The sequence below is a fragment of the Bos javanicus genome, chromosome 21, assembly GCF_032452875.1.
Source record: "Bos javanicus breed banteng chromosome 21, ARS-OSU_banteng_1.0, whole genome shotgun sequence".
Taxonomy (NCBI): domain Eukaryota; kingdom Metazoa; phylum Chordata; class Mammalia; order Artiodactyla; family Bovidae; genus Bos; species Bos javanicus.
In genome coordinates, this window is record NC_083888.1 from 63,862,536 (window position 1) to 63,885,749 (window position 23,214).

Consider the following 23,214-nt stretch of genomic DNA (forward strand, 5'->3'; position numbering starts at 1 on the left):
GCGCAAGGCCCGGCCAGGTGTTGTCCAGACTGGCACTGCCCACAGAACTCTCTGGAACAACAGAGAGCTTCCTTTCCTGCATTGACAACAAGCTGCAAAGCGCTTGCAAGAGGCCTGAGTGCAGCTCAGAAACCAAACCGCTCTTGTTACTTAATCTGAATTAACTCGGATTGAAACAGCCTCCAGTGGCTAGTGGGCAGCTCAGGACCAGAGCCAGGAAACCCTGGGGAAGGGTCGCCACCCATCAGGTGGAGGGCACAGGGGTGTCGGTGAGACACAGGGGCCCCAACTCAGAGGGCACCATCAGCGGGATGCTGACCAGGACACTCGACAGCTGGACATCCAGGCCAGGAGAGAGAAGTAGAGAAAGACCAGGGGCTCATTCCTGGAGGGAGGCTGACTGGCAAAGGCAGGAGGCAGCTGGACACCCAAACGCTGCAGCCAGGGAGGTCGGGGTTGAGCGGCCCACAGCCTTGTTCTAGCAGATGAGCCCATGGTGGGCATCAAACACCACCGGGAGGTCAGGATGAGGAGAAGCCAATGGGCCAAGCCGGAGCTGCCTGTCCTGGGGCCCAGGGCTGCCAGGGCCAAGAAGGGATGGGTGGGAAGGTGGGCTGGGCCTCGATGCTCCCGGGAGAAGTGAGCAGTGGAAGATGGGAGCAGGGCAGGGATCAGAAGGGGGAAGATCTTGTTTATTTTTTTGGACCAGGAAACATGAGCCTGTTTGCAGGGGAAAGGAGCCAGGAGAGACCCAGAAACAAGAGAGGGGGACAGTGGTGGAGGGAGGTCCCACAGGAGGGGCTGGGAACCCGGCCCTCCTCCCACCAAGGCTAGAAGCTGCAGAGAGGGCGAGAAACCTGTGGTTTGATTTTCTGTCCCGTATAGAAGTGGGGTGTGTGTGTGCATTCCCCCAAAATACAGAAAACACAGAGGAAAAGGCGAAAGGGCAGGGCGGGAGCTCCCATTGTCCACCCCCGGAGCTCCAGGAGATGTGAATCGAGCCTTCTGGGAGCCCCTGGCACAGGCAGCGTGGCCGGAACCCGTCACAAAGGGCCACTCCCAGAGCGGGCTCATTAGGACAGGAGCCGGTGCGCTTGGGGCGGGGCGGGCCCATTCAGGGGCGCCGCACAATCGGGCCCTTGTGGGGGGCGGTGGGGGGGGGGGGGCGGCTCCCGGAGCCTCTGATTCCAAGACAAGAGCGCGCCTGCTTCTTGCCTTACAGCCCAGAGCCGACAGAAAGACAGATCAGGGAAGACAAAGAGATGCTTCCCTGACAGTGCATGGGCTATTTCTGGAAATGGGTCGGCTCTCCTGCCGTCTGGGTGCTGTCAGCCCTGCCCACCTCTGTCCCCTTGACCGCAGCCCTAAGCAGGTCCCCAGCCCCTCTGGGGCGGCCCAGCCTCCACCCGACCACCACCCACCGCCCGCTCCACGGGGGTGACAAAGGCAGTCAGTGCCTCTCAGCCTGATGCCTGGCAGTCTGCTCTGGCTCCCGGGGGGCGGCAGGGGGCAGGGGGGTTGGGGGGACCACCAGGCCGAGCCGTGACCAGGGCTGGGGTGGGTGCTCAGCAAACGCCAGGCCAGCTTCAGATCCAGCTTTCCACTGTCCTCCAGGCAGACCATAGCCAGCTCCCTGGGCATCCAGGCGGCAAATGCGGGCAAGCAACCATCCAAACGGGCCTGTCTCACGCTCACGGCTAACGTGAGCCGACACCAGCCTCCAAGCCCGCAGGCTGGGCTCTGTGATGCCCCAGTGTGGGGAGGTGTCCTTGCCGCCAGCTGACCTGCAGACAGGCCACCTCCAGCTCAGGCGGCCTGTGGACCCCACAGCTTGTCTCCCAGAGCTTCCCACCCGGGAGGAGCCCCCAGGGAGTGTCTCCAACACCCCCGACCCATTGGGCCCATCTCCGAGAACTGGTCCAGGCACTGACATTTCTTCAAGTTCCCAAAGGTGACGTCTAATATGCAGCCAAGGTTGAGAACCACTGATAAAAGCAAAGATGTACTTCTAAGGAGCTGTTAAAAGGCAACAGTCGGGGGTGCAGGGAAGGGGTGGGCAGTGGGAAGCACAAGTCACCACCCTGGGGGTTAGGGAGGTGATATGGTTTTTTTTTTAAGTAGTTCAAGGCCATTTGATGCCAAATGGCACAAATGGAAAAAAAAAAGAAAGAAAGGCAGGTGGCCAAAGCGGATGGACCACCATTGGGTTTAAAACCAGAGGGAGAACTCATCCAACGCCTCTGGGTTGCTCATTTCTCATCCCACCATTTACTGGGCGCTTACCACATGCCAGGAAGACTGGACCCTGCCCTGGGGAAGGTTATGGGCTTGGGGACAGACAGGACAGCAAATGACGTACGTCCAGAACAGCCGGTCTTGTCCCGGACAACCCACACCAGGGGACCAGAGCCCAGCGCTCTCCTCTAGCAGCACCCAGGCCTGCAGAAGGCGATCAGATGGCAGGGGCAGGTAATTCCACTGGGGCCCTTACCATGGCTCCTCATGAGGACAGGCTGGCCAGCCACTGGCTTTGGCCTCAGTGCTGGACAGAGAGGTGCCCGCCTGTCATCACAGCAGCCACAGCCCTACCACCACCCAGACCTGCCCCTGCAAGAGACCTAACCACAAAGGTGACGGCCAGAGGCAGGACGGGCAGGGCAGGTGGCCCGTTCCTTGTGGTTCTGCCAGTTCTAGGAATGCTGAGTCAAGGGGCCAGAGGATGTGAGGGTCTCTGGCACCCTGGGCGTGGCCCACCCAAGCTTCCCATTTTACAGAGGGGCAAAACGAGGGCCCAGAGAGAAGACGGGGCTTGCATGAGGTCAGTTCACAAGGGGGCTGCGGCCGTTGGCTCTGCGTTGTTCGATCCACACAAAGAGCCCTGACCTGGGGGGTGGGAGGGGGCACACCCATGCCCCTGAAGCCGCCCCAGATGTGGGGACTGTATCAGCAGTGGGGCCCCCGTGTGTGTGTTCAGCGGGGTGCAAGGGGAAGGGAGCAGACGGACTATGGAAAGAGGCAGTCTCTGAGTGCGCCCGGGACAGCTGACTGCAGAAAAACTCTCCGAGAGAAGGTCACAGCTGGAACCGCTCACAGCTGGAAGAGCCCAGCCCAGGGACTGCAGCGGGGGACGCGGTGAGAGCAGTGCCACAGAGCCACCTGCCCCAGCACGCGCAGTCAGCGCGGCCCCGCCGAGCCAGATGTGCCAGTGCTCCAGCTGTTCCTCCCTCCATACCTGGCCTCTCCCCTCCTCTCCTCTGCTTGCATGGACCTGCTCCGTCTCAGCTCCCAGCCCCAGCCACCCCCCTCCACTCAGCTCCGGGCACCCCCGAAGAGGCTGAGAGCCAAACCAGGGCACTTGCGAGAGCAGCGAAGGGAGCATGATAAAGTCACACAGCGGTGGCCGGGGTACAGGCTGCAGCTTCACGTGGACGCCCCCCTCCCCACCCCCAAGTGACCTGATGTGACTTGCCTCTCTGCTCTGAGCCCCTTCCTCAGCAGAAACGGGGACCCCTACCACCCCACCCCACCCCCGCCCCGGTGGGTCTCGGCACCGGTGTGGCCAAGCCTGGGGCGGGTCCCCTTCCCTTCCCAGTCTCCTCTGAGAGCCTTTAGGGCTCCGAGCAGTTTGCTCCCAAGTTTCCGGCTTTCCCAGGCATGGCATTTCCTCCTGTCTAAGATACCATCAGTCACAGATGCCCGATTTTCCAGAGCGAGGGAGGGGAAGACCCTGCAGTAAACACACACGCTGATTCTAAGACGCAACCCCGCATTGCAACAGAGGAGGGGAAAGCCCACGTTCGAATTCAGGAAATAACAAATGACCAGGGCCTCTGGCCAATGGGGAAGCAGGAAGGAGGAAAGGGAAACAGACCCTCACCTACTCCCCAGGGCCCCTGGCCTCTGCTCTGGTTAAACGACACTCCACATGTCTGCTTAAACACCATACACAGGGTGATCCCAAGAACATTTACCAACGAATCAATACAACTCCTAATCTTTCTGCCCTGCTCCCTGGACAGTGGAGACCAACAGTGAGTTGCTCAAGAAGAGGCAGGCATCCATCACCAGGGAACTGACCCAGCTCCAGACCTGCCCTCCACCCTCCTGCCCCTGCCTGCCTGCCTGCGGCAGCAGAGAACAGCAAGAAGGGACAGATGACAGTGACCAGCTTCGGTGCCTGGAAGCTGAGGGTGTGGGGGCCCATTCCTGCCTGTTCACGATCAAAAGAGCATCAGGTCTGTTTCGCAGACCAACTTGTTCCTCTATCGCCAGGCTTCAGGGAAGCCAGTGGGGTCCTGTCATTACCTCGCTCCAGGGAGATAAGTGCTGCCTTCTTCCCAGCTCTGAAATCCCAGGGCACTCCCTGCAGGGACCCCCCCTCCCCCCGCTCCCCGCAACCCGCTCCCCGGCACCCAGGTTGTAGGTGTGGGCAGAGCCACCATGGGTGTAAGTATTCCATGGACAGGCACAGTGAGGCTGCAGAGAGAGAGGGTGTGTCGCCCACAGGTGCCGCTCTGCCTGAGCACCCCAATAGCTCAAGGTGGAGCCCCTGACCCCAGACATCAGGAGTCACAGGGAGGCAGGCGGGGCTTTGGGGCAGACACGCCTAGTCTGAGGACCTGCAGAGAAGGTTCTTTCCTGTGACCCTGGAGGCCCCCAACCCAGCCCACACCACAACAGACTCCAGATGGACACTCCCAAGCTGCCACTCCCCAAGCCCAGCTACATGAATCACCGCGCGTGGCACTCTCAGACTGAGTAACTGCTCAAACGTCTGCTCTTGTTTTCCTTCCTGCTCGAAGGGCGAATTCTCTCAACAACCTGCCCCACCCACCCGCCTCCAGACTATTCTCTGCTCCATTCTGGACTCGCACAACCAGCTACCCAGCTGTCTGAGCGCTTCCCTGCAGGGGGTTCGGGAATGCCCTGGGTTTGCATGCCTCTCCTGATGGGGAGCTCCCCACCTCCAGAGGCAACCAGGTCCACCTGGACCATGCTTATTTGTGGGAGCTGAAGTCCAAATTGCTGGAACTTTGGGGGTCTGCACACAGCACTAACGCCCCTGGGCTGACGGCCCATCTAGTGGCCGTTCACCAACTCCAAAGCCCTTCATCTCCTGGCTCAACACACTGGCTCTTGCTGTTCCCAAGAGGCTTCCAGCCCCCTGCCTGCCTGCAGGTTGGGAAAACACCTTGCAGGTCCTGGGCTCTCGGCACCCCTGGTCCAGATCCACCTGCAGACCTGCTTCTGCGGCTGGAATGCCACCCTCTTCCATTCAACCGGACAAGGACTCCTGTGGCTGTGACAGGGGGCAGGCACAAGGACCCCTTTACAAGCATGTGATGGGGATCCCGCAGCCCCACCCCGAGGAGGCAAGTCTGCAGGAGTCCAGGTGACAGTGGGAAGTCCCTGAGCCCATCCTTTGAGGCTCAGTTCTCGGGACACGGATGAGGAAATCGAGGCTTCCATGTGCAGTAAGCTGCCTCCTCTTACACGCTGCTCACCTTAGACACAACCCTACGCTCCTCCTTCCTCAACCAGAAGGCAGGCCACAGCTTCCCACTTTGCAGATGAGAAAACAGAGGTCCCAGAACTCGAGCAGGGTCCAGGCCCCCAATGCTTTGTGCCAATGAGGAGGACAAGCAGAGCATAGGAAATCCCCCACGGGTACAAAACACAGACCATGAGCAGTGGAGGGTTTAATCGCGCCACTCCAGGATCAACATAAAACCAAGTCTGTGTCCTAGGAACTCAGAGGCCAGGCCCTGAGTGAGGGGCCTGGTGGGGCTGTGACAGCAGAGGGAAGCTGTCTGGCAGGGAAGCCAGGGAATGAAAACAGAAGTAAGGAGCGACCCGGTGCACGGAAGCTGGCACTTTCCCATCCACAGATCTCTGGGGCCGGGAACTTCAGGCAAGGAAAACAGGACAGCAAGACTGAGGCTCTGGGTCTTGCCTGAGAAGGGGAGCCACACCTTAGCTACACGGGCCCCAGCCTGCCTGGGTCCATCTACAGGTCACAGGGGCCCTGCCAGGATTAAGCTCCGAGGAGACTTCCACTACTGGTGGGGCCTCCCAAAGAGGTGGGGGTGGTCCTCAGCCTGTCCTGGCTCAGGGGGGCGGCAGGCTGGACTGATCCAGCCACTCCTCTCTGCCCCAGCCAGCCCACAGGACTGGGAGCTAGTCACCACACCTCTCCAGACCTCAGTTTCTCCATCTGCGATGTGGGACCACTTGGGAGCTCTGAACACAATGGAGTTGGGACTGGGATGCTCTGTGGTAGGTATTAAACTGTGAGGCACAGGGCACCTGCCCTGGGTTACCAGCCAGCGAGCTCCTGGCCCTGGGGGCACAGTACCCCAAAGCCAGGGATGGCTGGTGGGGTCAGGATGGGGAGGGAGGGGGAAAGGCTTATTCAACCCCGCCTCCTTGTCTTCACTGACCTCTGCCCCTAGGCCTGGCTGGGTTTAGGAAAAGCTGCACATTAGCCGGGGCTGCTGAGCTGGGATCCCCTCATAAAAGACCTATTCAAGGTCAGAGGCTCCGTCTTTTTTTAAAGACCCAGACCACCCTCACTCTATCCTCCCTTTAAACCAACAACAAAAAAAAAACATACAAGCAGGAGAACAAACACATCTTATTTTGAGAAGCTCAAACTCTTCATGCAAACTTTTAAAGGTATAAACGGGGCCTGTACAAAGGGCTGGAGGCCCTCGTTCTGGGGTTAGCGGAAGGGGGAGTGGGCCATGTGATGTGATGGGAGGGCTGGGATGGAGGTGAATGGGCACACGGTGGGCGGCGGGAGGAAGAAAGAAGGTGGGACACGCGGGACAGGGAGGGGAATGGGAGAACTGTTAAAAATAACTTTTGTTTGAAAACTGCATTAGTTCAAAATGCAAACCTGACTTTCTGATGTTTGGGGTTTGCCTGTCCCAGTCTGCCCCCACCTCCCCACCACTAAATTAGAGCAAAGAGCATCCCAGTCCAGACTTTAATCAGCTCAGCCCAGACCTCTGTCAAAAAAGAAAAAGAAAAAAAAAGACTAAGGGCTATTTGAATTCCTATTCACAGGCCGGTCAGGCACAGGCCCAGCCTGGGAGGACCTGGAATACAGATGGGCCGCCACCCACCACAGCCTCTTAGGGCCCCGAGGGCGCCCAGCAGGGCTGCAGGTACCCTGCAGCTTCGGGACAGGACTACAGGGCCACTGAGCCCCAGGAGGTGCAACCAGACACCAGCTTGGGAGAGCTATCTGTCTAAACAGCAAACAGAGTTTCAAAGAGAAGGGCCGATGTCTATTTGGCAAACCCCCAACAGGTCCCTCTCTTTCTCATGAGGATCCTTGGGAGAAACATGCATGACAAGGTCCTGACAACAGTTGAGGCCCACTGCCTGCAGGGATAGAGGAGGACCCCCTCTACAGAAGAGGAGCAGAGAGAGGCTTGCGAAAGTGAAGTCCCTGGCTGGAGGGAAGCGGGAAGAGATTCAAACAGGAGATTGTCTGAGCCCTCCGGGCACGGAGGTTATCAACCATCTGCTCAGGGGTCACTGATAAGGAAGTGACATTTGCTGGGACAGGAGAAGCAGGGCAAACGTGAGCTGGAATTGAGAACGGGGAGTCAGCAGTGTCTGCTGATGAATATTATCAGCCAAAATGACCACAGGCCAGAGATGAGAGCCAACCCCGGGGCCTGAGCAGTACAGGACCCCCGCAGCACCACCCAGGCAACTGACAACTGACACTGCAATCTCAGTTGCCTTCCCAGGAATTGCTCAGAACATCTCTGAGCCTCTACTTGCTTGACTGTAAAATGGGGATAATACTGCCTCGCAGGGTTCCTGTGAGGATAAGTTGAGAGGGCAAACGATCTGAGGCACCAGTCTGTTATCTGATTCCACTTTCATCACCACCCAGACTGGGGCCTGTTATCTGCCTCATCTCCAGCTTGCTCTCCACCCAAAACTACAGGTCCAAGGGCAGAAGAGTGGCTTTGAAGAGAAGGGACTTTCCTTGTTTCCAGACATCCCACTCATACTGTTGGGAGAACATGTCAAGGCTACGCTCAACTTTGAGACAAAACTAAATTGACAACAATCCCACTGATGAGTGAAATTTGTGATCATAACGCTGAGTGCTTATTTCACCCCGACCCAAAGCTGTGTCACCACAGAATCTGTGGCAGTCCTGTTCCCTGTGTGCACGGGTCTTGGGGGAGCGTGGGTTCTACAGGAAAACCTACAGCTCGAACCCACCCTGCCCCTCAGTGGGCTGGGAAACCTCAGTTGGGATCCAGTCCTCCACAGCTGCTCTGCTGACAGCAGCAGCTAACAAAGACAGGGTCCACATCTCCTTGTCCAAAATATGCCAGAACTTCTCTGCCAATATGCCCTGACACTTTAGTGCCCTGCAGAGCAACACCCTTGCCAAGTGTCACTGATGACGCAGCTGAAAACCAGAAACATTTCGCTTCCTAGCCACAGACTGCCGCAGTCTTCACTTCCTACTGCACTTGGGGAAACCGAGGCCCAGAAATCTGACCCTCCCAAGCCCCACCCCTCCACCCCAGCCCCAGAAAACAAGACCAGAGAGGCTGAGACTGTGACTCCTCATTCCCCAAATGGTGCAAACCACCTAACTCTGAGCTACTCCCACTGGCCTTAAGGAGCTTGCTGGTGGGAGGTGGGGTGGATACAGAGTCACTGGAGAGAAACCCAAGTTGTAGCCTTAGATTGCTAATCAGTAACAAAATATGCCTCTACACCTAGCCCTGCCCCAACTCACAGGCTAGGAAGGTAAATAAAAACTGCCAAGGGCTAGTGCCCCACCTCCCCAGGGGTCCAGTTCCCACCCCACCCCCAACCCCGAGGCACCTGCAGAGCCCACTTGGCCACCAAAGCAAAGAGAGCGTGTCCCGTCCCCACCCGGCTCCCAGGCTGTCACTCAGGGGAAGAACAGTCATTTAAGGCCTAGATACATTTTCTCTGAACTAGGAAAGCCTTCAAAGAGAACCAGAAAGGGCTGTTTAATCTCCACCTTCAGGCAAATAGTTCAGGCAGCAGGAACAGCCACCAGAAGCAGGAGCCAAGCCACCAAAAATGTGGAAAGACAGGGAGGAGGGAGAGGAGCGAGGGAGGAGGGAGAGGAGCGAGGGAGGAGGGAGAGGAGCGAGGCAGGAGGGACAGCCACCGATCAGAGGGTTGGGGATGGGGAGGGTGACCAGCTGCCCCACTCCTACAGAGTGCTTGGGGCCCAGCAGTCACATGGGCTGGAATACAGTAGCTGGGCTTTCCCGAGGCCAAAGGTCCTCCCACCCACACCCCAGCCGCTGCTGCCAACATCGGCACTTCCAGGAAAGTGAGCAGCAGTTTACAGACCCCTTCAGAGACTTTTATCTCTGCCTCAAATCCGGGAGGTAGGGCTTACCAGCTCCATTCTACAGATAAGGAAACTGAGGCCCGAGGAGACAGAACGCCAGGATCCAGTCCAAGCCTATACTCCTCTGGGAAATCTTAAGAGCCTCAGTTGAGAAAGGTCCCCGCTCCCAGGGAGAGTCAGGGGAGCGCTGAGAAAGGCAGGAGTAATAGCAAACCAGGAAGGTTCTCCGACCTCAGTACTCTGGGCCCAGCGGCCTGTGACCCTTCCCTGGGACAGACAGCACGGAGAAACCCAGGTGGAATGCCAGCTCCGCCCCGGCACACAGGTGATCATTGCTTGAGGGCTGCCTGTTGTTCAAAGAAGAGGGAAAATTTCACTTTCACTCCCCCCCCCCCGCCCCCCGCCTCCTCATTAAAAACTTCCCGGTCCCGGGCCAGGGTTTCCAGGCAGAGCTGCGGCACCTCCAGCCAGCCCTACGGTCCCAGATTGGAGAAACTTTTGAGGAGTCTGGGGGTCCCGGACAGGCTGCGGATTCAGCGTGGCAGGGACACGCCTCCATCGCTTAACCGGAAAACTCAGCACCAAAAAAAAAAGCCCCACCGCGGGCGGGATGGCGATCTCTCCGACGCCGGCCGGAGGAGGGGTCCGGAGTGGCGGCCGCCCGCGAGGGAAAGGGCTCTGCTCCCGAGACGCGCCCTGCCCGGCGGGCGCCGTCCTTACCGTGCAGGCCGTTGGGGATGCTTCGGTGGTGAGGCGGCGGCGCCGAAAGGTCATCCAGGGACCGGCGCGTGGCGACGGCCTTGCCGTCCGGGACCTTGGGCGGCCCGGGAGGCAGCAGCGGCGGCGGGACGTGGTGGTGATGGTCGGGGCTGCCGCCGCTACCCGCGCTCGACGTGCTGCTGCCGTCGCCCACGTCCCGGGTACCCGCGCCCGCCGCGCCGCCGGGCAGGGGTCCGCTCAAGCTGGCCTGGCTGTCGATGGAACTGCGGGAGCCGGCGCCGCCGCCGCCGCCGCCGCCGCCCGCGCCGCCCGCGCCCCCCACCAGCGCCGCGCGCTCCTCGTCCAGCAGCAGCACCAGTTCTTTGAGCTCCAGGTTCTCGCGCAGCAGGGCCTCCTGGCGCGCCTCGAGCTCGCGCAGCTTCTGCTGCGAGCGGGCCACCTCGTGCCACACGGCGCCGGCCGCGTGGCGCCCGAAGCGCTGCCACTCGCGCGCCAGCTTGCGCCCCTTCTGCCGGTCGTCGTCGAGGAAGCAGCACAGCTCGCGCAGCTCCTGGTTGTCGTCCTGCAGCCGCTGATTCACGTCCTTGAGGCCGCGGATCTCCAGCAAGTGCTGCTGCAGCCTCCGGTTCACGTCGCGCATCAGGCCGCCGTGCTCCAGCATGAGGCCCACCTTCTCGCCCTCCGCGCGCCGCAGTCTCCGCGCCAGCTCCTCCTTGCTCCAGCGCAGCAGCTCCTCGTCCGGCACCTGGCTCAGCTCCTCCGACGCCGCCGCCGCCGCTGCCGCTGCCGCCGGGGGCTTCGCCATGGCGGGGCCGTCACCGCGGCATCGCCCGCGCCCTCGCCCGGCCGGCGCTCCCCGTGCCGGGGCTGCGCTGGGCCGGTCCGCGCGCGGGCGGCGGAGTGGGGTGGGGGTGGTGGTGGCGGCCGGGGGGAGCGTGCGGCCCGCCCCGCGCTGCCTCGCGCGCCCTCACGCAGTGCCTGCCAGCCGCCCGGGCCGCCCCAGGGAATCGGTGCGTCTCGAGACACGGCGAGCTGGGAGCGCTGCTGCGTCGGCGGCCGCGGTGCCGGGATCTCTCCCGGCTCCGGCTAAGCAGGCGGAGGCCCGCCCCCGGCCCAGCTCCGGAGCCCCAGCCGCCCCGCCTACTCCGGGCGGGCAAGGGGCGGGGCGCACGAGGCCCGGGCCCCGCCTCCGGGGGGTAGTGAGCGGGCGGGCGAGCAGAGGCGCGGTGGGTCCCCACGTCTCCCCCGCGCTGTGCGCCCGCCCGCCCGACGCCCAGCCAGAGGCGGGCTCAAGCCGTGGTCCCACCCCCGCGCCCGTTCGATTGGGCCTCCTCGGGGGTGTGTGGGAGGGGCGGGGCGCACTCGGGGGACGCCGCGGGAGATGGTACAGTCCACCCCCGGGCTGCCCACCGCCCCCCTCCTCCGCGGTTCAAGTTTCTGCGGCCGGAGGACGCGGCCTCCGCCAATCCCAGGGCTACAGGACGCTTTTAAAATGCAGGTACGGCTGCGGGGAGGGGCGGGGGTGACGGTGGGAAAGGTAGGGCAGGGCTTCCCTTAAAGGAGACGCGTGGAAAAGGGCGCCCAGCCCCTTCCTGGGCCCGCGCGCCCCGCCCGCCGTCCCCCGCCCCGAATAAACAAATACCCATGATCGGAAGGACAGCTCCCCTTCTCTCTGCCGAGGGCACCAGAGTCCAGCTTAGTCTGAGATACGGCGGACAATAGGATTCAGGCCCGGGGGGTCTCTCTCCCCGGCGGAGAGCGGCTCTTTGTCCGCTTCCCGACCCCCGGCTCCTCCTCTACCCCGGTCTCCACCGTGGTCCCCAGCCCGGAGTGCGCCGAGGTTGCAGCGTTTTCCACTCAAGCCGGGGGCTGCGGCGCCGGCGTGTGCGCCCCAGGAGGGCCAGGGGGCCTCACCCGCCGTCCCGGATCGAGGTCCCGTACCCTCCTCCCTGCCCCGAGAGGGCGAGGGCTTGAGGAACACGCACCGTTCCCCCGCCAACCCGACCGCTCGTCCCGGAATGCGGGAGGGAATCTGTGACTCGCGACGTGGAGACCACTGGGGAGGGGAAGGTCTCTCACTGGGGTCTTAACTCGGGGCGGGGGCGCCCATTCCACGGCAAAAAAAAAAAAAAAAAACTCTCCCCACCGGCTGCCTCGCCTGGCAACCGGATCTCCCCCCACCAGCTTGTGCGAATCCATCTCGTTACCCTCGCATCCCTGAAGTGCATTTACGGCGAGTCTGCTGCCAAGCGGGCGGAGAGGGGCGTCCCTCCCCCCGGGACCCGCTTGGAGATAAAACCCGCGCCCTCGACAGAGAGCGCCCCGGCCCGGCGCGCGCGCTCGCGCGGCAGCGGCTGTCCCGGCTTACAGAGACCCAGCCATTCATTGGACAACCGTGTACAGCGCCTCCTCTAAGCCAGGCTTCTTCTGGACCACTGGGGGATTCTCTAGAGGACCGGCGGCCACTACCCGCTGGGGGGGTCTTTGCACTCTGCGGGGAGGAGGGGCGAGAAGAAAATCCACAAACTGGAGAACTGTGAGGCTGTAATAAGTGCTGTGCAGGGGATTAAGACCAGCTGCTGTCGCAGAAAGTGATTATCAGTTACTTTAGATCCCGTAGTCAGGGAGGACCTCTGAGGAGGTGCGGTCTAAGCTGCTGCCTGAGTGACGGAGGACAAAGATGAGGGGGAGGGCACTCCAGGTAAAGGGAACAGCTAGTGCAGAGGCCCTAGGGTTGGCTTTTAGTGGCCTATTCAAGGAAGAGGTGTGAGAGATGAGGTCAGAGAGGCCAGATCATCCGTGATTCTAAGGCAGCTGGGAAAGCTGTGGGGGGGAATTAGCAGGACACAACATAACCCGATTTGCCTTTTAAGAGCTTCCCTCTGATGGCTCAGACAGTAAAGAAGCTGCCTATAGTGTAGGAGACCTGGGTTTGATCCCTGGGTCAGGAAGACCCCTGGAGAAGGAAATGGCAAACCTTACTCCAATATTCTTGCCTGGGACATCCCCCGGACAGAGACGCCTGTGTGGGCTAGAGTCCATGGGGCCACACAGAGTTGGACAGGACTGACTGACTAACACTTTCTTTTCTTTTTCTGGCCCATATGTGGAAAAGAGGTGGGGGTGTGGTGTCGCAGGCTAGTACAGATTCACCGCTCCCTTCCTCACCCTTCCGCCCCTCTCTCCGTATAGACTGATGTTTAGGAGAGGGTAGTGAGGAAAGGAGCTATGGGTCTTGGAAAAAAATAAAGATGCACCACCACCACTCCTTACCACTCCTCAATTTTTTTTTTTCTTCTGAATCTCCAGGGCTGTGTGTGTCCATTTAAAGCCACACAAATGCTTTGGAGAGCCAGCTAGGGTGACAGCCAGTGCACTTAGTAGACAAAATGATTCCCGATCACACGGTCTGTGAACCTGGAAAATGGTAAGAGCACGCTAGGGTAAGTAAATTGTCTCCACACTGGGAGGGAAAGGGGGTTCTTATCCCTCTGTGGCTGGGCCCTGAGCATAGACCTCCCAGCAGCCACTCTTTGCTGTTTGCTGAGTAAATGCATGATCAGTTGAGTCTGAATCCCACATTTGATGATGAAGAAACTGAGCCCCAGCAGGGAAATGACTTGCCTAAGGTCACTTTCATTCATTGATTTCCTAAACACACAAACATAATTAATTGAGTGTTTATGCATAAATGCATATGTATGTGTACAATCAGATATGCATTGCAAATGCAGTGTGGTAAGTACCACAGAAGAGAGGAGCAGAACACGTCATTGTAGGAGCATCCTGAGGCCACGGAGGCGGTGACCCCCACCCCCACCCCTACCCGAGGGGAATCTTAAAGAGTACGAGTTTATCAGTCTGTAGATGGGGAAGGAGAGGGTTAAGATAATCCAGGTGGAGGCAGCAGCAAAGCCAAGGCCCAGAGGTGAGCAATGGTGAGGGGTAGAAAGAGGCAGAGAACAGCAGGGGATAGTTCCAGGGGAAGTGTGGCCCCTTCCTGGGGCTCTGACGGCTAAGAGCAGCAGCAGCAATAATAATAACCATCACCTCTTACCACACACCCAGTGGGTGCCGGGGGTCCTAAACCAGCCCTCACGTAATGATCAGAATGACAACATCATTAACACCTTGGAGGATTTAACTTGGATTCCTATTGGCTGTGTTGTTTGTCTCCACAAAGCTCAGATCACTGAGTGCACACGTATGGGCAGTGTTCAGAGGGTGGTGGATGTCCAAGGACTCTGGTGTGGCCAGTGGAGGTTTGTGTGGTGGCTGAGGATTTCTGCAGGTCAGCGAGGCGATGGCAGCTGACAGGTCCGGGGCCGGGCTCTGGGGCTTCTTCTCTGATCCCACCCTGCACTCCTGAGCGGGGGAAGTCACCATGCACAGCTGAGAGGCCGCAGTGAAATCAGGGCTGAGGGAGAAGCAACTGGAATCGGTACCAATAAAGGGCAGTGTTTGCGGAGCACTTGCTATGTATCTACCCAGCCCTGGGCAAGGCTTCACAGGGACTGCCCCACCGAGTCCTCAATGCAGTCCTCAATCCCCGTTCTACAGAGGGGCAAACCAAGGCTCACAGGCTAGGTCACTTGTCCCAGGTCACAAGGCAAGCAAGTGAATGAGCTGAGGTTCAAACCCACGACCTTCTGAGTCCATAGACTGCAGCCTCCTGCACGCCACTGCTCGGCAACACCCTTTTCACTGTGACTCTGGTTCAACGACGGGGAGGCCTGCTCTTTGCCCGCACCACGCCCATCACCCGCTTCCTCCTGCTTCCACCTTCCCCATTGTCCCCAAGCCAGAGAGACTCCCTGCGCCTCTGGAGGGACCACTGGGTATGGGTAGAGCTTCCCAGCTCTCCCTGCTGACAGATCAATCACTGTGTGTTGTTAGCTCTGTCTCACAGCTCTTCTCTCACCCACCTGCTGGGTGACCTTAGGCCAGTCCCTTACCCTCTCTGAGCCAGTTTTCTCCTCTGAGCCTTCCTTCACAGGGCTAGTGTCAAAGCTTGGAGAAATGTGCCTCTCCTCCCTGTTCATTCTCCCCACCCTCTGGATCAGGAGAATCTTCCCACAAGGACATTTGCACCCATTTTCCAGATGCAAACCCTGAGGTACATTGAAACAAGGGCTGTCCAAGAAGTCTAGTGCTTGCCCCTGGCAAACAGGGCTACAAAGGATGCCAGCTATGGCCATGGGCTGCCACCGACTTCCTTCTGGGATGGGTGCAGCACAGAATATCAGGTTTAGTGATGAAGGGTCTCAATTCTCACATTTTTAAGTGGGGAAACTGCAGTGATTCTGGGCCACTAGCAGGCAAGTTTACTGGGATATCAGCTCCTGGAGCACAGCACTGGAAGGTCTAGGGGGAGGGTGGGCTCACTCACTCACATCCTTACCCAGCTGCCAGGCCCCTGGGTGCTGGAGATCAGGAAGTCGGTGATGCACTGCACAGCTTCCACAACCACCGATGTCACAGGCAAAAGCCTCAACGTTGACCTAAGGGTGCTAGTGGAAAGAACCCACCACCAAAGCAGGAGATGTAAGACACAGGGGTTCGATCCCTGCATCGAGAAGATCCCCTGCAGAAGGAAATGGCTGCCCCGCCTGCCAGAGCAGGAGATGTAAGACACAGGGGTTCGATCCCTGCTTCGAGAAGATCCCCTGCAGAAGGAAATGGCTGCCCACTCCAGTATTCTTATCTGGAGAATCCCACGGACAGAGGAGCCCGGTGGGCTACAGTCCTGGCGTCACACAGAGTTGACACGACTGAAGCAACTGAGCACAGGCACGCACTCAACCTAAGGGCAGTGGGAGCCACAGGAGAGTACAGAGCAGAAGAGAGACCTGGAAGGTTTTGTTTGATAAAGAGCAAGTGACTGGAGCTGTGAGGGGAAGAATGGATCAGAGAGAGTCAGCTGAGGCTGAGACACAGTCAGAAGACTGCAAAGCCAGGCTGGCCAGAGGCCAGGGTGGAGGTGGCAGAAAGTTGCCTTTAGGGATCAATTCAGTTGTGGGGGATCCCTCCCTGCCTCTCCCTTCCCCTCTGGAACCAATGAAATACCCTCCTTCCCCTGCAGCTGCTGACATTGCCCCCAGGAGCAAAGCACTGGTGGAGTGGGGAGGGGAAGGTGGAGGGGAGGGGGAGGGGAGGAACCCTCGGGGAAACCTAGAGAGGAGAGCTGTTTGAAGGATGGGCTCCCAGCTCCGTGCACTTCAAAACACTAGTCTTCTCATTACGAGTGATTTCCTACCACACCAAACTGCAATGCAGGTGCCTGGAACCCTACTGCCCAGCTTAAGCAATCACCGATGTCACTGGCCCCTGAAGCCCCTCCCAGGTCACCTGGCCAGCCCACCTGACCCCAGAGTGAGCACGATCCTAAATGTTGCATTGCTTGTTCCTGTATCTCATAGTGCTATATTTCCCCCTTGTAATATACTGCTTAATCTTGAATGCTTTTGAACTTTATTCAAATGGTATTATACTTCATGTGTTCTCTGGCAGCAAGCTTTTAAGTCATGCATTATTGTGTTGAAATATGTCACTGGGGTTCATTTATTTGCACCGCTGGCTGTAGAGCGAGGTTTCCCAGCCTCAGCACCGTTGGCAGTTTGAACTGGAGAAGTCTTTGTTGTAGGGGCGGGGAGGGGCTGTCTTCCACAGTGTAAGATGTTTACCAGCTTCTCTGGCCTCGACCCATTAGATGGAAGTGACACCCCTGCCCCTGTTACTGTGAAAACCAAAAATGTCTCCAACCTAAAAAAGTGATACAAATGAACTCATTTATAAAATAGAAACAGACACTCAGAAAACAAATTCATGGTTACCAGAGGCAGGAGGTGCCCGGGAGGGATAAATTAGGAGTTTGGAATTAACAGATACACTTCAATGGTGTCTGACTCTTTGAGACCCTATGGACTATAGCCCACCAGGTTCCTCCACCCATAGGATTCTCCAGGCAAGAATACTGGAGTGGGTTACCATGCCCTCCTCCAGAGGATCTTCCCAACCCAGGGAACTATATATAAAAGAAATATACTGTATAGCACAGGAAACTCTAGTCAGTATTCCATACTGACCTAAATGAAATAGAATAGATAAATATAACCGAATCACTTTGCTGTACAACTGAAACCAACACAACATTGCAAATCAACTATACTCCAGAATAAAATAAACATTAAAAAACAAGAACAAAAATGTCTCCAGACCTTGCCAAATGGCCGCTGAGAGCGAAACCTCCCCAGCTGAGAACTCCGCCGTCTAATTCCCGTCGCAGGAACACATTACCTTGACTTCTCTTCTCCTGCTGAAGGACCTTTGTTTCTAGTTTTCTGCTGTAACAGCAGTGCTGCCGTCTGTGTCCTCATGCTCACAAACACGAGCTTCTCTTGGGTCTGTACCCTCGTGGCTCTCAGAGCACAAGAGAAACCCTGGGTAAATTTCATACTGGAGGTGCCCAGTATATTGGGGGGCGGGAGGAAGAAACAGTAGAGCAGGTTTGCCCACTGTGACTTCTTTGAAATGTTTATCGAAATTGACACTTTCAAATGTGCAGAGATACCAGTGAGACATGACTCATGCTAACTTGTCAGATACACAGGATTTACTCCAGGTGATCAGTTCCAGACCCCAGACGCGTGGTCTCTGAGGCCAGCGGCGCTTCTCTGTGACCCTCATCACTGCGCTAGGAAGGGGGAAGCCCAGGCGAGCAGTCCCACCTGTGATGGGGTTTCCATCTGCCCGCCTGCAGCTGTACCCTCCTCCAGGACAAAGTCCGTCCTTCTCTGGGACCCTCCCAGCTGTGTTCGTGGGGGTCTGTGGCTGCACCATCTGCCTGAGATACCTCTGGGCCACGCCCCCAGAGACCCCCCACTCCCACCCCCAGGCCCCACCTCAGCCTCTAGATGCCCTGCCCGCCAGGCCTGGGCAGCTGCCCTTCCGGCCCTGCCCTCTGTGGAGATCGGAGACCAGCCTCCTCCGCTGCTGAATATTTCATGCTCTGATGGTGGAAATGAAGTCGGTGAAGACCTTAATTGTTAATGTGGCTCCTGCCAGTTCCAAGACCAGCCTTTCCCACTCTCTCCAGCCTGCCCCCTCCTGTTTGATGCAACAACAGCAGTAACAGTAATTCCTCCTGTGACCTGATCTGGGCGAGGCTGGGCTATAGTAAAGTTGCCCCCCACCGCCTCCAGCCCCCAGGCGAGCCCGAAGTTGGGCAGAAGCTGTAACATGCGTAACTTTACCAACCAAACCATCAGTTGGGTCCACCTCTTTGTCTACCACCGTTTGAACTGTGGTGCTGGAGAAGACTCTTGAGAGTCCCTGGCCAGCAAGGAGATCAAACCAGTCAATCCTTAAGGAAATCATCCTTGAATATTCATTAGAAGGCCTGTGACTGAAGTTCCAATACTTTGGCCACCTGATGCGAAGAGCTGATCATTATGAAAGACACTGATGCTGGGAAACATGGAGGGCAGAAGGAGAAGGGGGTGACAGAGGATGAGATGGTTGGATGGCATCACCGACGCAGTGGACATGAGTTTGAGCAAGCTCCAGGAGATAGTGAAGCACAGGGAAGCCTGGCATGTTGCAGTCCATGGGGTCGCAAAGAGCTAGACACGACTGAGAGACTGAGCAACAGCAGCACCGAACAAGAGGACGTTCCCCAGTGTCCTCCCATCAGAGAGCTGGGAACTAAGAGTGTTTGTGGAATGAATGAATGATACAGGAGGGAGCTGGCTAAGTAGGAAAGCCCTGGAATTAGAATCTGGGTCTCTAACCTGATACTACACCTGGGGGGTCCTGCCTGTCCCTGAGGCTCTGGATCTTACGAGAAAATGGAATCATTCCCTCCTCCTGCTGGGATGGAGAGACACTTAAATGCACGAGAAAAGGAAGACTCAAACCCTGAGCCACACAGTGAGACAGGTGGGGTGCTGGTTTGCTAGGGAAAGGCTTGGGAATCCCCCAGAGCCCAGCCAGAGATTCTGAGAGTCTAGGAGAAGGGCTGATCCTTCTTTCCAGCACAGGCTCAGCTCCACCAAGACCCAATTCCAGGACCCAACTTTGCAGTGGAGAGTCACATCTTAGCATTCCAAACTGTCAGAGCCCCTGTAAATGAGTCAGGGTCCTAATGAAGCTGAGCAAGACCCTGTGGGGCTCCCAGGCCTTTCTGTCCCCATTTCTTATTGGCAAGTCTCGAGCTGTCATGACCGTCTCTGGTTCCAAAGTGTGGGTTTGAACAGTTGCTAAGCAAGGGAGGAGCAGCCAGGAAACCCTCTGAGGCCAGATGAACGTGATGAGAGAAGCTCATCAAGAATCAGACCATCCTGCTCACACCCAAGTCAGTGACCCCACACACTTGACTCTGTTATAAAAACCCTCATCCGCTTCTTTGCAATGGAGACACACAGTTTTTCAAGGCAGAAGCCGGTGTGTCTCCCTTTGCCTGCCAAAGCAATAAAGCTACCCTTTTCTGCTGCTGCCGGTGCTAAGTCGCTTCAGTCGTGTCCGACTCTGTGCGACCGCATAGAGGGCAGCCCACTAGGCTCCTCTGTCCCTGGGATTCTCCAGGCAAAAATACTGGAGTGGGTTGCCATTTCCTTCTCCAGTGCATGAAAGTGAAAAGTGAAAGTGAAGTCTCTCAGTCATGCCCGACTCTCAGCGACCCCATGGACTGCAGCCTACCAGGCTCCTCCGTCCAAGGGATTTTCAAGGCAAGAGTACTGGAGTGGGGTGCCATTGCCTTCTCCCTTTTCTACTTCACCCAAAATTCTCTCTGCAGGATTTGATTTGATACCATTGCTCAGAGAGGCCACACTTTAAGTAACACTAAGGAAGCAGCTATTTCCTGCCCCAGGGGATCTTCCCGATTCTTTACCCGCTGAGCCATTGAAAAGAATCAGACACGTCTGAGTGACTAAGTATAAGTAGCACACAAGGAAGTCGCTAACTCTGAACAAGGCCAGTGGGTCAGATTAGTGGTTGTCAGCTCTGGGCACCGACTGCTTAGGCTCACCTGTGTGCGTGCTAAGTCGCTTCAGTCATATCCAACTCTGCGACCCCAAGGACTGTAGCCCACCAGGCTCTTCTATCCCTGGAATTCTCTAGGCAAGAATACTGGAGTGGGTTGCCAGGCCCTCCTCCACGGAATCTTCCCGGCCCAGGGATCAAAACTGCGTCTCCTACGTCTCCTGCATTGGCAGGCAAATTCTTTACCACTAGCGCCACCTGGGAAGCCCCTCATAAGCTGGTAAAATGCAGATGCCCAGGCCCCACCCCAGACCCATTCCATCTGGAAGAGGGGGATCTATCAGGCAGGGCTGAGAAGGACTGGGTTAGATGAAGTCCTGGTTCATTGGCACCAGGCTACCCAAGAAGTCACCCCCATTTCTGGGGACACTCCTTTCTCCAAGTGTCTAGATTTAGAGATTTTTCTCTAGGTTCTCCAAATACCCCAGAGAATCTTCAGATACACTGCTGAGGTTAAGGAAGGGGCTGAGGGATTCTGGCGTTCACTCTAGAGTTCGCTTAGATTAGGCTGGAGGAGATCCTAAAAATCTCCAGAAACAGAGAGAGAATGGGAGAGAAAGAGAGAGATCACACATGAAGTATCAGGAATCAGAAGCCCTGATGTTCTCAACAGTAACTCCAAAAGCTAGAGATCTTGGAGCAGCACGTTCAAGATTCTGAAGGAAAATGATTTCGGTGTCTGGCCTATCAAGTATGAGGGTGAAGTTTGACATGTTCAGATTTTTAAAATTTATTTATTTTGGCTGCACTGGGTCTCCGTTGCTGTGCGTGGGCTTTCTCTAGGTGCCGTGAGCGGGGCCACTCTTTGCTGCAATGCCCTGGCTCCTCATTGTGGTGGCTTCTCTTGTCATGGCACACAGGCTCTAGGCGCTCGGGCTTCAGTACCAGCAGCAGGCAGGCTCAGTAGTTGTGCTGCACAGGCTTAGTTGCTCTGAGGCATGTGGAATCTTCCCCCACCAGGGATCGGACCTGTGTCCCCTGCATCGGCAGGCAGGTTCTTATCCACTGCGCCTTCAAGAAAGTCCCAAAAGTCCCCAGATTTTTAAAAAAGTATCTCCCACGCATTCTTTCTCTAAAAATTAGGAACTAAACAAAGACACAAGAAGATCCAAAATTCAGGAAGTGGGGAATTCCAAAGTGATGGTATATATCGTGAAGGACAAAGAAGCCTGACGTGCTGCAGTTCACGGGGTCGCAGAGAGTCGGGCACGACATAGCACCAGAACAAAGGTGATGACGTAGGGAAGTCGGACAGCGAGGGCTTCAGGACTAGAAGCAATCAGTGCACATGGGAACGGGGTGGGAAGGGGCGCCAGGAAGAGCTGGCCAAGAAAGAGAACACAACTCATGCATTGCCTGGGGCCTCGGCTACCTAGAGAAGAGCATTAGAGCTCTGTCAGAGAGCCTGAGTGATAGCATAAAGAAAACCAAGCGAGTCAAAACAAGGAGGCAAGTAACAATCCCCAGGGAAACCCAGAAGTCCTGCAAGGAAGGAAATACAGTCATAGGATGTACTGTGGCTCTGTTGACCGTAGTGTTTAAATAGTATCATATGTAAACATTGATTTAACCAAAGAAAATTGTGGTACAGTTTTACTAGGAGGATGGGAGAAGAAGGGGTGGCATGTGTGGGGGTGGCTTATCAGTGGAGTAAACCTTCCCGGTCCCTAAGAGAAAGGCAGTGATAATACCTAAACTGGGAAGTCAAAGAAGAGCCCTGTAAGTGTGTTGTTTTCAAACGTGGACAAAAGAAGAATCGAAAGCAGTTGCCTCTGGGATGCAGGATCAGGATCGGGGTGGAGCCATGAGGCAGCGTTTTTTTGTTTTTCTTAGGCTTTATGCTTGTATTTGATTTTTGAAACTGTGCACGTGTATTTAAATTAATACATTTTTAACAAGCTGGCATTGGACTTCTTATTAGAAACCCTGGAGGCTAGAAGATCACAAGAGTCATCAGTCGCCTTAAAAGTCTAAGGGAAAAGGATTTCCTGCCTGGATTCTATGCCCACAGAGAGCATCAGCCAAATATGTGACTGGAATATAAACATTGTCAGAAATGCAAGGTCACCAAAAAGAGGAAAAAATGAACTGCCGTGCACCTCTCAGGAAGCTTTTGAAGCACACGCTCCCCTAGGAGCTGAGAGGGGGCAGGATGGCTCCCCAGGGGGGCCAGTCCTTGGAGGGGAGAGAGGGGATGGGGGAGGGGAGGAGAAGGGGGAGGGGCCGGCTCAGGCCCCTGAGCAGAGCGGGTAGGGCTCAGCCTGGAAGAGCCCAGGTGGGAGGAGCGAGTGAGATATCCAAATGCCTGGCCATTTGACCATCCTGCCACTAGGTTAGAGCCAAGCAGATTGAAAAAGAGACGTCTTACAAGTTTGTGGTTTTTTTTAAACGCATTAACTCCAGGGCATAGATAAACAAACTCCACCAAAAAAGAAACCATTCCTTGACTTTCGTAGGCAACGTTTATAGAATCATAATGAAACTCTGGACCACTGGTCACCTAAGCACTGGGTCGAGCCCTCAAAGAGAAGCTGACGGAGAAGATTTGAGAATGGGAGGATTTAAGAGAGTTGAAGGCTTATCCGTCATGGCCGGAAGGAATTGTAGAAAAGTCTAGAACCGAGAAATCAAGAAAGAGCCACGGACGAAAACACCTTACCGAGGAATGCGGAGATCAAACCGGAAGGAACGACTAAATGCAGAAACAGATTGTTCCGGGGGGGTGGGGGAGGGGAGGAAAGGCCAGGGAAATACTTCCTTCTGAACCTTTTACTGTTACTGGGTTTGTTTTTAACCGAAGTGCATGCATTGTTTGGTTTACAGTATAAATAATAGATGTAACTATATATATAATTTATATAAACAATATAAAGTTTATATTATAATTTATATAAAATATTTATATTATGCTATAGTGTATAATTTATATAAAATACATAGAATTTATTATATATATATAAATAATAAATAAATAATTAATCTAAATAATAAAACCTACCTCTGGGCCAGGACATGTGAAACAAGAGAGAAGGACCAGAGATGCTCCCCAAGACATAACCCCTGGACCTGATGCTCAGCAG

At 56.3% G+C, this 23,214-nt stretch overlaps 1 protein-coding gene and 1 long non-coding RNA gene across 5 annotated transcripts in view; one reads left to right on the top strand and one right to left on the bottom strand.

The window, feature by feature from the left end:
• Nucleotides 1-11,214, bottom strand: part of CCDC85C (coiled-coil domain containing 85C) — a 78,151-nt gene extending 66,937 nt beyond the window's left edge. The window contains exon 1 of one of the 3 annotated variants that reach the window (XM_061395299.1): nt 10,094-11,214. In XM_061395299.1, coding sequence (XP_061251283.1) covers nt 10,094-10,898 — 805 coding nt within the window. In that variant the 5' untranslated portion in view covers nt 10,899-11,214. The remainder of the gene's footprint in view (nt 1-10,093) is intronic. The other 2 variants (XM_061395301.1, XM_061395300.1) reach the window with 2 other exon arrangements.
• Nucleotides 11,215-11,321: 107 nt separating this feature from the next.
• On the top strand, nt 11,322-23,013 carry LOC133234579 (uncharacterized). 2 transcript variants are annotated; one of them, XR_009732190.1, is made up of 3 exons: nt 11,322-11,591; nt 13,403-21,364; nt 22,056-23,013. It is a non-coding gene; the product is annotated as an uncharacterized LOC133234579 (long non-coding RNA). The 2 variants fall into 2 exon arrangements; XR_009732191.1 differs by having other exon boundaries at nt 11,329-11,591; nt 13,403-13,520.
• The last annotated feature ends 201 nt before the right edge of the window (nt 23,014-23,214 follow it).